Raw genomic sequence first — 16,278 nt, 5'->3', positions numbered from 1 at the left:
CTGAGTTTAATCTTGCTTGAAACAGTCATTCACCAAATTGTATTTCTTTACTGTCGAAACTCTACATTATCTTATCCCTTTTCTCCTATTAAAAGATGATTAAATCTATATGAAGTGTAAACTCCGAATTAAGATTTATAATATTGGTATTTGATCTGTTAGGTGAGAACGGTTGAGTCACAACGGTTGTGAAGAATGCTCTGATGATCGGTAATGGCTTTCGGTGCGGCGATGAAGCGATCTTCTACGGTGGAACGAACGGTGCATGCAGACACGTTAGCACTCCAACGATCAAGTCTGTAATGAAACTGAGAGAAAAGTCTTAGAAAAGTTGTGAAAAGTGTTGTGTATCTCGGTATTACGAATATCATTTCTCCTACGAAACATGTTAAAAGAATGCCTTGAACAAGACAGAATATACGTGAACGTGGCAACATGGACCGCACTTTCGCAGTGACATGAGAGGAGAGGGAGCCACCCAAAGACAGAGTTTATGTCTTTTTCAATCTATTTCCCTTTTCTTTTATATACATGGCTGCTAATTTACATTCACATAAAAATACTGCGGTATAAATTAGCAAGCTATACATATCTAAAAACACTAATATGTAAGTTAACAATCTATACATCCACTTGATTCTATACACTCATTTGTAATTATCAGATATTGTACCTTAAACATGTCATTGTCTTTTTTGTTTTTTTAAGGATCTTCTTTAAGATAATTATAAAATTGCCTTTCTATTTATATTTAATTAGAATAGAAACAAAAGAGTGTTTTAGTAAAATATGAATGAGGGGGGTGTATTGAATTGGGATTTCATAGGATTTTAAAAGACATTTTAAAAATAAAAAAGTCTTGTGGTATTCAATCAAGACTTTTATAGAATATAAAGAAATCTTGTGGTATTCAATTAAGACAATCAAGATTGTTTATTCATGGCAACGAAATCTGGTGGTATTCAAATGAAATTTCCTCTAACTTATAGAATGTCTCTTGATATTGAAAAATAGATAGATTTTAATAGATTCTTTTGTGGAGTGGATTTCATGAGACTTTTTAGTTGAAAATACACATAACATACTCATTCAACAATCTCACATAAAACCTTGAGACTTTTTGAGACTTCCATAATATTTTTAGCACACTCATAACATTTCTTCTTTGATATCAGTCTCATATCCTCTTCTTGTTATTATTCATAAGTCCCTCCTTGATATTATTGCTTCTCGGCGTTGTTGTTCATGTTCCAGTAAAGTATATTGTCCTTGTTCACGTTACATATTCATTACATTTTACTGTTAATGTTACATATTTTTAGGTTTTTCAAGTCATCTTTTTCTTGTAATTTATCATCAGTATTTGTTTTTTATCAGATTTTTTTTGTTTAGGGTTTAGATACTTACGATTACTGTAAACGTTTTGCTATTTCGTTGTTGTTTTTTGTTGCTAAGTGACCATTATTTTTATTTTTATGTCAAAACCATTATTTTTTTAAGGCATTATTATTACTAGCGTCCAGACGGGCACTCCCGTGCCCGTCTGTTCGCCTTTTCTACTGCGCTAACGCATGTATGTACACAAAAATGATAGGTTGAAATAGAAAATGTTACTTTGGAATAATATCTATTCTATGAATAGATAAAGAGATATAATTAGATAGCAAGAGAATAAGAGAGGATTAGAACATATTATGATTGTTATTTATTAATTCAAATAGTTGTAAACATAAGACAATTGACATATCTCTCACTTAACACACTTCATACTATCTAAGATGCTCACAATAAAATAGAAATATAAATGAAACTTAAGAAAATTATAATATCAACCCGTTATCACCTTTCATTGTGATTCCAAATGCACAATTAATCACTTTATACCTTTGCCATTCAAAGAATAATTTCTTTAGCACTTTGCATTTCAGAAGCCTAAAATAAAGTTTGTTATATAATCACTTCATTAAAATATATTTCAAAACATGTATATTTACCTTTAGAGCTTTCTCCCACTCCTTATGGTTCTTATTCTCCACTCTATGGTTGAGGTTGGAATGAGTTTAGGGGTTGAACTTGGGTAAAGTATACTTGAGTAACACAAAACAAATATCAAATAAGTCCAGAGGTACAAAATACACAAAAATGGGTCTTTATTTATAGGTATACCTATATTTGAAGGAAAAAAAAACAAAACCCAAATTATTTTCTTTGAAATAAAAATATAAGACATGTTATACAAAAGAAATGAAGAGAATAAAATTAATTCTAGAAACAAAATAAGAAAATATTTTAACTAAAATTAGTAAACAAACCTCTCTCTCTCCAAAAACCTTATGCCCCCTTCCTTCATCATTTCATGTGAGTGCTATGAGGATTTGCATTTAGGCCACGGTCAAAGGGTCACCTCGATGGCTCCCTATGTTCCTTAGATATTATTTTGTCTCTTCTCTTCCTCTACTCTTGTCCTCCATCTCACATTGAACCAGCGCTGATCGAAAACAAATAGTAAATGAAAAAAAAAAGTTAAGGTTAAAGTTCAAAACTCAAAAACTGGAAATAATAGTAGTAAAATTGTACGATTTTCCTCTAACTCCCACTCTCAATTTGTTGGTTTCTAATAAGCACATGCAACGAATGGCTTCTTAAAAGATAACTAAATCATTCTATATCGATTCACAAAATCAGCTACATTTTCATAAACAGGTCGACCTTGTCAACATATTTAATGTAGATACTTTAAATAATAATAATATGGTTTTTGAAATTGATCACACTATTATGAACAAAGTTTGAACAGTTTTTTAATGGTAAAAGAAAAAAAAACATAGAACAAAATCTCTAAATTTAAAAAAAAAAAAAAAGGAAACAAAGAAAAAATAATGGTAAAAGAAAAAAGTGTGTCATGTTAGTATAAGAAGACATGGATGAATATTAAAAACCGTAGAAGCATAACACACAAAGCAAGAGAGTTAATTGTAACCTACTAATATTTCATGATCGTCCCATTCTTGTTCCCATTAATAGTTATGGAAGATGACAATAGGAAACCACTTTCATGAAGAAGAAAAAAAATGAAAACAAAGGAAGGGTTAGAAGATTCATGTTCGAAAAAAAAAGTAAGATTAAAAGATTGAAATATAATAGAAGTTACATCAATTTCATCCACTAAAAAAGGGATTATTAAAATATAATGGGAATAGCATATGAAAATTAAAGAAAAACAAATGAATAGAATAAATCATTGTGAGGGAAGTTTGAAGAAAAAGTCAATGAAGGATATAATAGAAACAAAAAATTGATCAATAAAATCACCAACTAAATTATCCATTCATACTGAAATTGAAATTAAAAATAAGAAGTGTATGATGAAAGCATGTACCTATTGTTTTCAATTGGATGAAATGTATATTTCTCTTTGTTCTAAAATAAATGGATGATAAAAGGGATAAGAAATATAGAAACTTGGTGAAACCCTGTCATGTTTTCCTCTTTATCTGTGGATGAAACGTCTCTTGCAATTGTAATTTGGAACGTCTCTGCTCCCATTTTCATTGGTTTTTTTGTCCTGAGAAGAAAAACAATAGAACCGCTCAATCCTCAATTCTCATTAGGAATTGTTAAATAGAAAGAGAGAGAAACTGCCATAAATCACCCTGTTAAAGCATACTCATGTGATTTTTTTCAAAAGAAGATTCATGAAGTTAACAAAATAAGATAAACAGTGCATTATTGAATACTACACCTGAACAGTTCGAATTGAAAAGGACATTTAGATGAAAAATCCAATCTAAATTTAGGAAATTTAAAATAGTCTCATAGTAGAAGAAGAAAGCAAAGGAAAAGAGTTACATCGGTATATCATTAGAGTGCGACGTCATGTTGCTAACTGAAACTAAAATATGAAGAACTCCACTTCAATGTCAATCGTTATTCGTTGTAGTTGTAGTTGTTGGGAGCAAGCATCTGGCACATTTGAAAATTGCAATAATCAAATTAAATCTAGTCAAAACACCTTGAATTCAGATCCTAATTCTCTCAAAGCCAAATTATGCTATACTTATATGATGATCGTGTGTTGTCCAACCTAAATAAATATACGCTTGTATGAAAAGAAAGGAAAATAGAAGAATTAGACAGAAAAAAAATAACAAAAAATAAAGAGACAATATATAGTTTGAAGTTCTCTCAAAAAATATATAGTTTGAAGTAATGACGTAAATCACTAACCATTTACCACAATTTCATGACCTCCAATATGCACCCTCTCTTAATCCCTTTCCAAAAAGAAAACTGAAAAATGTAAAATAGTTAGATAGATAAATACTTTGTATGATCACTACATCGGCTGCTGCATATTGACTCAGTGTGATGTGGTTCTTGCACCAACTATGTTAGAATCGTTGCAGCGTTGTAATGTGGGTTTACACATAATTGTCGCCTGATGCGGTCATGGAAGGATGAAGGTTCATTTAAAGACCAAAATCCATTGAGTTATCAAAGAAATTAAGAATGCATATGCAAATTTTGTATTGTATGAGATAAGACCCTCCCCGTCTTTTTTCTTCCAGTATGATGGCTTCATTCATTTGAAAAATAAGCACTCATAAGGATCTCATCCCTCATCCGAAAAATAATAATACCAGTACAATGTGCGGAGTTTTAGCGACTAAACAATATCCATGTTTGATTTCAAAAATTACAAATCTTCATAAGCATAGTACATTTCCTTGACCAGGTTAAATTGTATAGATAGATTTAAGTCATCATCTAAGATATATCATGATAACTATATAAGAGTAAGTTCCATGTTACCTATATATGATCCAGAAACACAATGAAAAAAAGTCACCAACCTTCACAATCGATCCAAAATAGATGATCCCTGATTATATACATCTATTTAAAGGACTTCAGCAAAATAAATCAAATTGAAAAAATCAACATGTCACAACAAACAATCCTTTAAGCCTAAACCATAAAAAGTTTCATCAAGTTTCTACTTCACCAGAAACATGGCCGCTATGATCCATAAGGTTTCAATGTTATTCCTCTTTTGGCCATATTTCTGTTTTGGCCATTCCTCCCAAATCCGTACTCTTAAATTTTCATTTTGATTTATGAGATCGGTTACATCTTGTTTTTGAAAAGATGGTAACTGACTTCAAGTAGTTAATTTCTTTTTAAAATATTTGCAATTTGTGAAGGGTAATTTAGGTAAAAAAATAGGCTACACCAAAAGTGTGTTTTGCCTTTATTAATAGGTATAGATTATTATTATTATTATTATTATTATTATTATTATTATTATTATTATTATTATTATTATTATTATTTTGAGTAAATTATTGGAATTATTATTAGTCAATTTCATATTATAAGTTGATAATCTTTTTCCATACTTCGTTCATTTTAAATTTTTCTTCAAAATTCATACAATTCTTTTAAATCCTAAAATCTCGTAAAGTCCGTTGAAATCTTAAAAAATCTCTATTATAAATCCATTTACAAAATCCTGATTGTAAAGAGTCATTTCAAAAAGTCTTTTAAAATCCAACAAAATCAATATAATCTCACAAAGTCTGTTAAAATCTTCAGGATTTTGTTTGCCAAAATAGTCTGTTGTCTCTGGGTGCCTAGGTATCCACCATTGCTAAATTACTCGAGGGTGAAGCAAGTTCACCCTTATATAGGCGCGCTCTTGGCATAACCGTCTCTGGTTTATGCGGCGTATGATTAGGAGCGGGAGTGGACACGTGTAGCGTGATCTCGACAGGGACGCGTGCCCCAATGTGGCACGACGTAGGCGAGTTGGCGTGCTCCTTTGAGTGCGAAGCCTTGAGGCGGCGTAATATTGCACACGTGTAGCCGTGTGAGTGGTCCATAACAGTATTAAAATAATATTTTGCAATTGTTATTTAGAACAATCGAAAAATGGTCTAATTTAATTTAAACCGCGTTAAATTGAATTTGATCAAATCAGATTTTTTTTTAGTCTTCTAAACTAAACTCAACCATGTGTATTTTGATAGTTGGATCATATGAATTTTTACACTATAACTGATCTAGATCATACCACAAACACCCCTAACTTTAAGAATTGATGTTCAAATTCCTTTCGAGACATTTGTAAAATGATTATCAATAATATTATTTCAATTGATAATTATATTAAAACAGGTAGGAAACCCACAAAACTTACATAATATGAATTAGATGGTTTCTTTCAAGGTGCCATTTGGCTTAAACCCTTGAAGTTTTGGTCTAAGATGACCCATAACATTTAAATTAAGTCAGCTATCCATTCTTATCATGGTCCATCCACACTAAAGACATCCCATCATCTTCATCTCTCTTGTTACCAGCATTCTCTTTCAGACTTAAGTTCCTTTCTCTTTCAAAGTGTTTGAAAGCTTAATACTAATAAACAAAGAGTTTGGAACTAACTCACTAAGAACCATAAGGAGCCTACATTCACAATCTCAACTCCCAAAAAACCCAAAACAAAAATCATACCATATTCTAATTTTCTACGGTAGTTGGCTGGTTCAACATCAAATCCAAGCTTCCAATCCCTGCTACTACTTCTCTATATCATGGAAACACCATTTGCAAGACTCAAGTTTCATCGTTTCTTTTACAATGAGAAAATCCAAAACCTAAAGAAAGCCTACCATTTTCAAGCATGCGCCAAAAGAAAACGAAAAAAAAACCATAGAAAACAAAGATACAACTCTCTATTGCAGCAACCTTGAGCTTGTCACTTGTGTTGTGAGTATTGAGTAAAATCCGGACACCATGGTCGCTCATAACATCGCATCTATGATTAAGATTTCAAAGTATATGAGTTCTTTTTAATTATTTTATCTAATTTTGTTCATTATTTGATTAATATAACGTAAGACTTCTAACATCATCTATTAAAAAAAAAGACTTCTAAAATCGTGGTCAGAGGTTTTAGGATTCTAGGAAATTTGAAATTCAATAAATTTATTAAGACATTGCTTGCCTCAATGTGGAAATTAGAGAGAGAGGTTATACTTGGTGTTTATAGATCATGATACGATTTGGTGGGTTCATATGATCTAACAGTACAAAAAATTGGTCTGGACCAATAATATTTTTATAGGTTTATTTTATACGGAACCTTCTTTCAAAGAGTGGAAGAAATTATTTGAAAAGTTTTTTTTTTTTGTTACACAAACACCACAAATACCGTCCCTTAAACAACCTACTTAGCTTTTTGAGGCCTTTATCTGCCCTTAATTAATATACCCAACGCAAGAGGGAATTGGCTCTTCACGAGAATCACATACGAATGAACGTGACCAAATGTGCATGATTCGTGTGTCCTTGTTTGCCTTTATATATATATATTAGTCCCTCTCACATAAAGTTGACTACCCCCCCTTTTATTTCGTTTCTATACCATCTACCTTTACCTTTCATCATTAAAAATGGCCAATAATGCGATATATATACATGTTTTTGAAGAAAGTAAGTAACCCTTTTATTCATCTACTCAAAGTTTAGATTTTCCTTATTCCCTTATACAATGGTTTCTACTTTAGACTACAAAACATCAGTGGAAATTACTTGTTCCACTGGCAACAAGAGAATTAGAGAAACACGAAATGTATTCACGAAATAGGACATTATAAGAGAAATAATTAACATGCATACTTTTTTTAAGAAGCCAAAATAAAATATACTAAAAAGCAACAATGAAATCCTATCCTAATCATAATAAGATTTGCGCGGAGAGGAATAAAAAGAATCCATGAACAAGGTCAAAAAAATAAAAAAATACCGATAGAAAAACTACATAGACTAGGTAACACAACCCATACAATCAATGGGATAATGCCACTGAGAGCATCCACATTGGTAGGGTCTTTACCATTTAAGACCCGATACTTAATAGATATCCCTATTGGGAAAAAAATTGGGGGTCTCTTAAGACCCTGTGTCTCACTTAAGACCTCAAATCTTAAGTGGACCCACACCACTTTTCAATAAAATAATCATTATTTGAGTTGATTTTGTTGCTTTTCATTAATAAATAGTTATTGGTGGGATCTATTAGACCTTTTGATAGAGGATCTCCATTGGAGTGGTTGAGTACTTATTAGGTACTATTATTAAAAAATAATAAAAAAGTGATGTGTCCATGTGAGACCCGTTTAAGACCTCAAATGGGAGGGTCTCCATTGTTGATTCTATGAGAATGCAAATCAAAAGGTAAAACCATTTCCTTTGCTTTTGGCCACTATTAGAGATATATGTTAGATACTAGTTAGTTAGTGAAGTAGTAGTATATATAGTTGTAACAACCCCATTAGTGGGATAACTTCATCATTTGTAATATTCACTTTTATCATCAATAGAAATAATCTTGAGTTTCTCTCATTTCTTCCTTGGATATCATGTTTCCTAACATGGTATCAGAGCTAATCTGGTATCCACCTTGAAGGAATTTTCCGCTGCATTTTCTTGAGAAAATCCAATTTTCTCATCGGTATTTCTTTCTTAATTCTTTTTCTTTCACTGTTATTTTCCTCTTTTATTTTCTCGAGAAAATTAAAAAAAAATTCTCACTTTCCTTTTCTTCCTCGTTCCAATTTTCCTGTTTTAATTCTTTTCCATCGTTTTCCCTCATCGTCTCTCTGGTTCCAATTCCTTTTCACCGTTTAATTTCTGTTCAATTTCTGGTTCAATGTCATATTCAATTCGCGTTTCTTGTTCGAATTCCTTTGTTATCGCAATTTTCCCCAAATCTTAGGGTTTTGCAATTTCAATTCGATTTCGATGTTTCTGTTTTGTTTCTTCATTCGAGAAAGATAATTCGATATCACTCCATTTTCTGATTCAATTCCATCCTATTTTCGATTTCGAGTTCACTTTCATGATCGATTCAGTTTTCTTCTTCGCATTCCTGATCGATCGAATTCGTTTTCGCGTTTCTGAATCTTTGGATTTCGCGATTGCGTCTGTGTCTGTTCTTGCAATCCTGTTTCTGTTTCCATTGCACATCGTTACAGTTTGTGATTTCACATCAATTTCAGTGTTCCAAGATCATTTTCCTTAAATTCTTTTGCTCGATTTTTGTTTGCATTCTGTTCAATTCAAGTTGTTTTTCTGGTTCCGTTTCTTTTTTCTTTCCATTTCTTCTTTTCTTCCTCCCATATATTAGATTCACTTTCAATGTGCTGTGAGTTTTAGGTTGTGATTTAGTTCTTGCCAGATATGTATATTGCTTCCAAGGTGTTTGTTGAAAGTCCTCAATGGAAAACCAGTTGCCATTTTTGTTCAGATTGATGTGTTGGTTGTTGGTAACACTACAATTTGTTTTGCTCCAGCTTTACATTGGATTTGTTTTGAGATGTTGATGTTGAACTGATGCATGATGTTGCTGATTGCTACACACATTTTCATGTGCCATTCACCATGACCGATTTCTGCAATTCCTCATTATGAACCCCTTTACCCTATCATCGTTATTTGTTATTGTTGGAGGCAGATATTGTTGTCATTGGCCTGCATCAGTTGCCTACTATTGTTTCTTATCAACCATTGTGTAATGAGAACTTCTTGCTAAGCTTGGATTCAATATTGGAATGCTAACAATGCTTTGTTGAGGTCATTTTTTGGTATGATTGGGAGTATTGGTTATGTTTCAGCAACAATGCTTTGTTGAGTTAAATTGTTTTGGATTCTCACAAGTAGTTTAGTTGGAACTTGTTCAATTTTGCAAGGAGTCGGAGAGTATGATTGGGTAAGCTTGTTGGTTACCTTATGTTCCATCAATTGACATTATATTTTGTGGTGCGTTTTGTGGTTTACATTTCTATATGCACTCCTGATCCTTTTGGTTTGTGGCTCAAAGTTTTGGGATATTGTTTGTGGTTCTCTGTTTTTGCCATTTGGACAAGGTTGCTCTTAGTTCCTTTCTTGGTTGGTTTTGGTTGGATTCTACTTTTTTTGGCTGCATTCTGTATTGTTCCTGGATCGTTTATGAAGTTTCCCTACTGCTATTTTGTTCATGAAAATTGGTACCTATTTGCTGACATCTCTCTGTTCAATGTTACTTTTGATTGCATTATGCAAGTGGAAGCACCCTTTAAAGAGAAAATTTGGTTCTCAACTTTTGGGCAGGCCTATACAACACCTTCTTGTGTTTCTTTTTCATGTTTTTGGGCTGCATGACTGAATTTCTTATGTGCAACAGTACTGCTGCACTTTTGGTCATTGACTTTGGATTATTGGTTTTCTCATGGTGCATCATCTGGTTTCTGGTTATGACAATTTCATGGTTACTGAAGGTTTATTTGCTTTCACTTGTTGTCCTGTTTAGAGCTTGTCTTTTGCAGGGGTGTATTGCAAGTCACCATTCAGTACATTTCTTCTTCATTTTTCTTATTCGCCTATGATGGCTTTGACTTTTGTATTGTGCTTCTGTCCAAGGATGGTTAAGCGTCGTTTTCCTTCTTCTTGTGCTTCTGTCCATGATGGTTAAGCCTTGTTGTTGTGCTTCTGTCATGGATGGTTAAGCGTTGTTGTGCTTCTGCTAAGTGGTTAAACTTTACATATAGTTTCTGCTTGGTGGTTAAGCGTTGTGCCTTAATTGGCTTTGTCGATGTTGGCTTCTACCGGATGGTGGTTAAGCGTTGCTTTGATGCTTCTTCCTTCAATTGGTTCAACCTTGAGTTGTGGTTGCTTTTTGTTGGATAAGCACTTGTTTGATGACTATGTTTTTAGCCGATGTGTTCCCGACATCTTTCCTTGTATTTTCTCATTTCAAGTTGGAAGTGTTTTGAACACCTTCCAACTTGAGGGGGACTATTAGAGATATATGTTAGATACTAGTTAGTTAGTGAAGTAGTAGTATATATAGTTGTAACAACCCCATTAGTGGGATAACTTCATCATTTGTAATATTCACTTTTATCATCAATAGAAATAATCTTGAGTTTCTCTCATTCCTTCCTTGGATATCATGTTTCCTAATAGCCACCAAAAAACTAACATTTTCACTTTGTCAAGTAATCGTTGAAAAACTTCTTATACTTAAAGATGCACATATTTCTTTCCTTCAATAGAACTCAAACACAAGTCATCCAAATCAAATAAATACAAGAACAAATCCTTTTAGGAAACACTTCTACATAACCAACTGAATAATAAGATTAAATAGACGCATCAGAAGTGCTAAAAAGATGTCTACACACTACAACACGACCTGCCACATACTCCCAAAATATTCACAACTCATAAAAAGGTAATTAAGACTTTTATCCAAGTCCCACCCACTAACACAAATTAGAATATGAATGAAGAATTTCACGCCGAAGTAAATTGTCTTTCATGGAAATTTTTTTATTTAATAGACGTCAATTAAACAAAGAAACCTTCAAAGTAACATATTGTTCAAAATGATATTTGCGACTTTTGATCGATCATGATGCTCCACATTAAACAATAAATGACATACTCCATTAATTGTATAACCTTCATCGGGATTCAGCTTCCAATCCCACTTATTATCTAGCTATTTGACTTGCAATAAAATGTTATACATCAAATCACTAGACTCCCCCACATGTTCATCCTCCCATGCTAACAACCTTTGTCACCATATCCTACCATCACCATCAACCTCCCACCCTAAATTTTTCAACTCAACGACAAACACCAAACAACTATCAGACAACTCGAAAAGACGTCTGAACTTATCACACAAAGGAGCACCTTCAAACCACAAACCAATCCAAAAAAGCATACTAACCCCATTACCCACCATCACTATCAAATTATCATCAAAGCAACTGCCATTTACCTAATAAAGCCAAGTTAAATTTCCAAATTCTATGAACCCTCAAACCTTTATTCTCCCTATCCACGCAAATTTTATCTTATCCCATTTAATCCAATCTCAATTAACAAAGTCCAAAAACTTAATTGATGTAGATTACCTCAAATAGAAATGACAAGATAGAAAAGGGAATTCAATCAATTTTACTATTAAGAACATTATAGGCCGCTATCTATCAAGAATCAACCACATTAACACCCACCAACTAACTCTTATGAAAGTTCACCTTAAAAACTCAAAAACGTTTAAATGAAATAACACAAATCTCTTCTATCTTAACATGATTCCAAATTAGGACTTGAGCTTGGACATGCAATGAGGCTAAATGTATGTTTGGTTCCACTTCTAGAGGGATCAATATTGATGTTGGAAGTGCAGAATTGATTATGATATGTTTGATTGTTTTCAAGTATAATCAATTTTGTCTCCAGAACTATTCTACTTGAAGTTAAGATTTGTAGTTTTTGGTTCTAGAATTGATTTTTACATACAAATTTATAATTCAAATCACGTTTACATAAGTGTATCCAAACGCAAACCAATTTACCTTCAACTTACTTTTAATCAAAATCAACTTTACATAATCAATTCAATCAAACTCAACTTTTATCACCACATAACCAAACATACACTAAATATCTTAAGGAGAATTTATCGGACATTCGAGTTTTACAAGTTTTGAGAGATTAATCTCCACAATTTTTCAACGAGAATATCTTATTTACACCAAGAAAAATTATAACAAATGCCCATGAGACATTGGTTGAAGAAACAAATATAGTAAAAATATATTACAACCTATGTAGGCAAACTTCTAAAAATATAAAAAAAAATGTTTTTTCAATGGGATTTTTTTCCCTTAATTGGTGCTCCATGAATACTGGTTAGTAAGTATAATCCTCACACGAAAATGACTTGAAAAGGAAGATAGGTTTGCCTCTTCTTATTGTCGGCAAACTACAGCTTCCCTCATCATGAGGTGTAGTAGGCATGCCAAATGTTCGAGAGAAAGTATTTGGAATTTCAAAATTGAGCAACACATGAAAAGAACAATGAATTACCAACAAAAAAAAGTCCAGCATGAGACAAGGAACTGCGTTTCCATTCATTGATGTTTTTTAAATTGTAACCAAAAAAAGATTCCCAGAGCTTGCCTTTAGATGCTTTTTTGGTAATTGGAACGGAACAGTACGGCAAAATGAATATGAACAAAATAGTGTCTTTATTTAAAATCGTGATTTTAACTTATTAGACGATTTAAAAATAGATATATTCTTTTTTTTAACATAAAAATAGATATATTCGATTTAATCGTGATGTCTGATTTCAGGTATGATTTTATTTTCTTTCAAAAAGAGGCATGCATTTATTTTGTGAAAAAGATGAAAAGTAGAAATGGAAGGATAAATTTGGATACTACTATTTGGATATACAGTAATAGAATGGAATATAAATTAAGTTTTCATTTTTATGTCAAGAATTACCAAAGTAAATAAATTGTTTCTTTTAAAATTTGAAAACTTAGTACAAATAAATAAATTAGGATGTTATAAATTTATTAATTGTATTCAATTGATTATTTTGAGTTTAATGTCATAGGATTGTTTAAGTAAAATAATATTTAGAGGAGGCAAATCCGTTGTGATATGCACAACTGTGTCATATGCTTTTCCATTCTTTTTTTTTTTTTGACACAAATATGCTTTTCCATTCTTAGATCCCAATTTGAAAGAGAACGAAATAGGTAATTGAGGAATATGAAGTAGAATAAAGTCTCCTAATCTAATTCCTGCTTTATATCCATTTAGTAACACTCAAACAACATCATTCTTTCCTATCTCATTTTATTTCTAATGTGTTTGCACTTCGCATCAACTTTTCTATTTTTCATCCTTTAATTTGGATTAAGACCAAAGCCTTAAAAACAAACCACCGAACTACATAGTAGTAGTTTGTACACAACAAGCAACAAGGATTGCTAGCTCCATTTTGTCAAAATTCAGCTTAATTCCAAGCAAACATTTAATTCATGAAGACAAAATCTAGTACTTCAGGATTGATATTTGAAATTAATAAAAATACTTATGCATGTGTAGAATACAAGTTTTTTTTTTTTTTTTATGCTGTCGATCAATCATAACCATAAGATAAATAAAAGATAATCTCTAAAGTTACTACAAAGAAAGTATATGAAAAGTAATTTCTTATTCAAAACTAAGAAAGAAGTGAGTATTCACTATCCAATGTAATTTCTAGTATCTATCTATAGTAAACAAATTTACATATCTAAAAATACAACCCATCACGTTGGATTTCCAACAAATGGTTGGAGTTCCTATCATCACACAAACATGATTTCAATGATCCAAACCACCCAATTTGACTCCATCAAGAGAAGAAACATTCTTTGATCTCCATATACTTCTAATCATCTTAACCAAAAAACACCATCCAATTGTAAGAAACAATGCTTGTAAACGTCCCACAATAAGCCCAATAAGTGCAATGATCACCAAAACTGCATAACTTGAATTCCCAACAATAATGATTGATTCTTCTCTAGAGCAATTGATTCCACAATCAATTTCATTTTCAGCCTCTTCTTTATCTTCTTCACACACAACACTTGATACATCGCTACAGGATTCGATTTCATTTTCTTTATTATTACTAGCGTGCAGACAGACATTGTTATCGTGATTACCCTTTTCTTCTTCTTTCTTCTTAAAACTACGAAATTTCTGAAGTTTCTTCACCATTGTTGCCTTAAACCTACCACTACGAGATCGAAATTGGATCCTCTCCTTCATATACTTCTCTTCAACTATCTCCTTCGCCGATGAATCTTCCAATTCGCCGCAACAAATCCCTAACTCGCTCTTTTCTTCAACAACTTCAATTTCATCATTCACACAACAATTTGAATTCAAATTCAACAATTCAATTTCATCATCATCTGAAACGGTTACAGTAACCGACTTTGCCTTAAGATGAAACGGAATCTTCTGGAACAATGATTCAATTGAAACGAAAACGTTTGAACAAGGCTTTAAAAACGAAACGACACGTTTCAATGCGTTTTCTAGAAACAGTAACGCAAACGCCGACACGGTGATCGCAACCGTTAACTCCTTAACACTCGCCGCTAGAATAATAACCGTCAAAATCTTCATGATAATTGACTTTGAACGAAACGATGAACGGCGTTTGTTCACCGGAGCAACATCACCGGCACCGTCGTCGGTGTTTTCTCCGATTAACGGATTTAAAATCTCTTCAGAAAAAACATCATGAATCGGTGTTTCTGAAACTGACGGCGGAGTTGTGACCGGAGAAGGCGGTGGCGGTGGAGGTGGTGACGGTGACGACGACGGATCAATGATTTCAGAGCGAACCGGTTTATTGAAAGTGGAGTTTTTGAACCGGCTACGGTTTTTAGCGAAAAGATCGATAAGAGAAGTGGGAAAACCGGTTTGAACGACAAGGGAACTTGTGCGTTGTGGGGATTGAAAATCAGCGACGAATTGCGAAATTCGTGTGACTCGGTTTTTTTTCTTCTTCCAAGGAAACGGCATCGTATCGTATCGTGGTTTTGAAGAGTGGATAAGGAGGGGGGTTTAGGAATAGGAATAAGAACAGGACATTGGTTTATAGGAAGAAGGAAATAGAGAAGTTGAAGTTGAAATGAGAGAGACAATGAAACGGTTTGTAAGGGGAAAGAGAGAAGTGGAGAGACATATAGAAATGTGAAAGACGCGTGTGAGTGAGAAAATGAAGGTTGTTGTGAGTTGAAATTTTTGGAGACTTTGGATGTGACTTTATTTGTTGTAAGTGTATGTTTATAGTACCATACCATGTATGTATGTGTGTTTGTTAGATAAATAGAGAGGATAGTTGTTTTTGCGAGCATAACTTATTTGGTAGAGATATTGTATATGAGTATAACTTATTTGGTAGAGATATTGTATATGAGTAAAAAATGGAATTTCTCACTTATTAATCTTAAATGGTGAAAATTTGATCGGTAGAGTAGACAAGAAAAAGTGGAGAGAGAGGTAGTTAGGTTTATTCATGAATTACATTGAGTCGATTTTGGTCAAACTCTATCTGATTCAATCAAATTTTATTATTAGTTTGAGTTTGACTAAAAACCATTCATTTTCTTTCAATTCAAATCAAAATGATGAATTTGGGTTTGATCATTGAATTCACGAGGAATAATTTTATAAAAAAATTCTAAAAATAAAATAAAATAAATAACATTTTATTTTGTGAAAGTTCAATACTTAGGCCCCGTTTGAATTAGCTTATTTTAGAGCTTATATAAAACAGCTTATGCAAATAAATAAGTTTTTATGTATTATTTATAAGTTTTTAAGGTAGTTTATGAAAAAACAGTTTATGAATAT

The 16,278-nt window shown here is 32.4% G+C and overlaps 1 protein-coding gene and 1 long non-coding RNA gene across 2 annotated transcripts; both read right to left on the bottom strand.

The window, feature by feature from the left end:
* Window positions 1-3,295: 3,295 nt before the first annotated feature.
* Window positions 3,296-5,269, bottom strand: LOC146945072 (uncharacterized). The gene is made up of 3 exons (XR_015026219.1): window positions 4,228-5,269; window positions 3,850-3,963; window positions 3,296-3,565 (listed from the first exon to the last, which is right to left on the bottom strand). It is a non-coding gene; the product is annotated as an uncharacterized LOC146945072 (long non-coding RNA).
* An 8,621-nt stretch (window positions 5,270-13,890) lies between these two features.
* Window positions 13,891-15,579, bottom strand: LOC146945071 (uncharacterized). Its single transcript, XM_085743442.1, has one exon. The coding sequence runs from the start codon at window positions 15,442-15,444 to the stop codon at window positions 14,227-14,229; it is 1,218 nt and encodes a 405-aa protein (XP_085599568.1). The 5' UTR covers window positions 15,445-15,579; the 3' UTR covers window positions 13,891-14,226.
* Window positions 15,580-16,278: the final 699 nt, after the last annotated feature.

Source organism: Medicago sativa, chromosome 2, assembly GCF_051527215.1.
Source record: "Medicago sativa cultivar Bolivia chromosome 2, Bolivia_mono, whole genome shotgun sequence".
In the NCBI taxonomy this organism is placed as follows: domain Eukaryota; kingdom Viridiplantae; phylum Streptophyta; class Magnoliopsida; order Fabales; family Fabaceae; genus Medicago; species Medicago sativa.
This window is presented reverse-complemented; position numbering and strand designations above follow the sequence as displayed.

Coding starts and splice junctions, on each gene's coding strand:
- LOC146945071 (XM_085743442.1), bottom strand. CDS start 15,444: ATGCCGTTTCCTTGGAAGAAGAAAAAAAACCGAGTCACACGAATTTCG.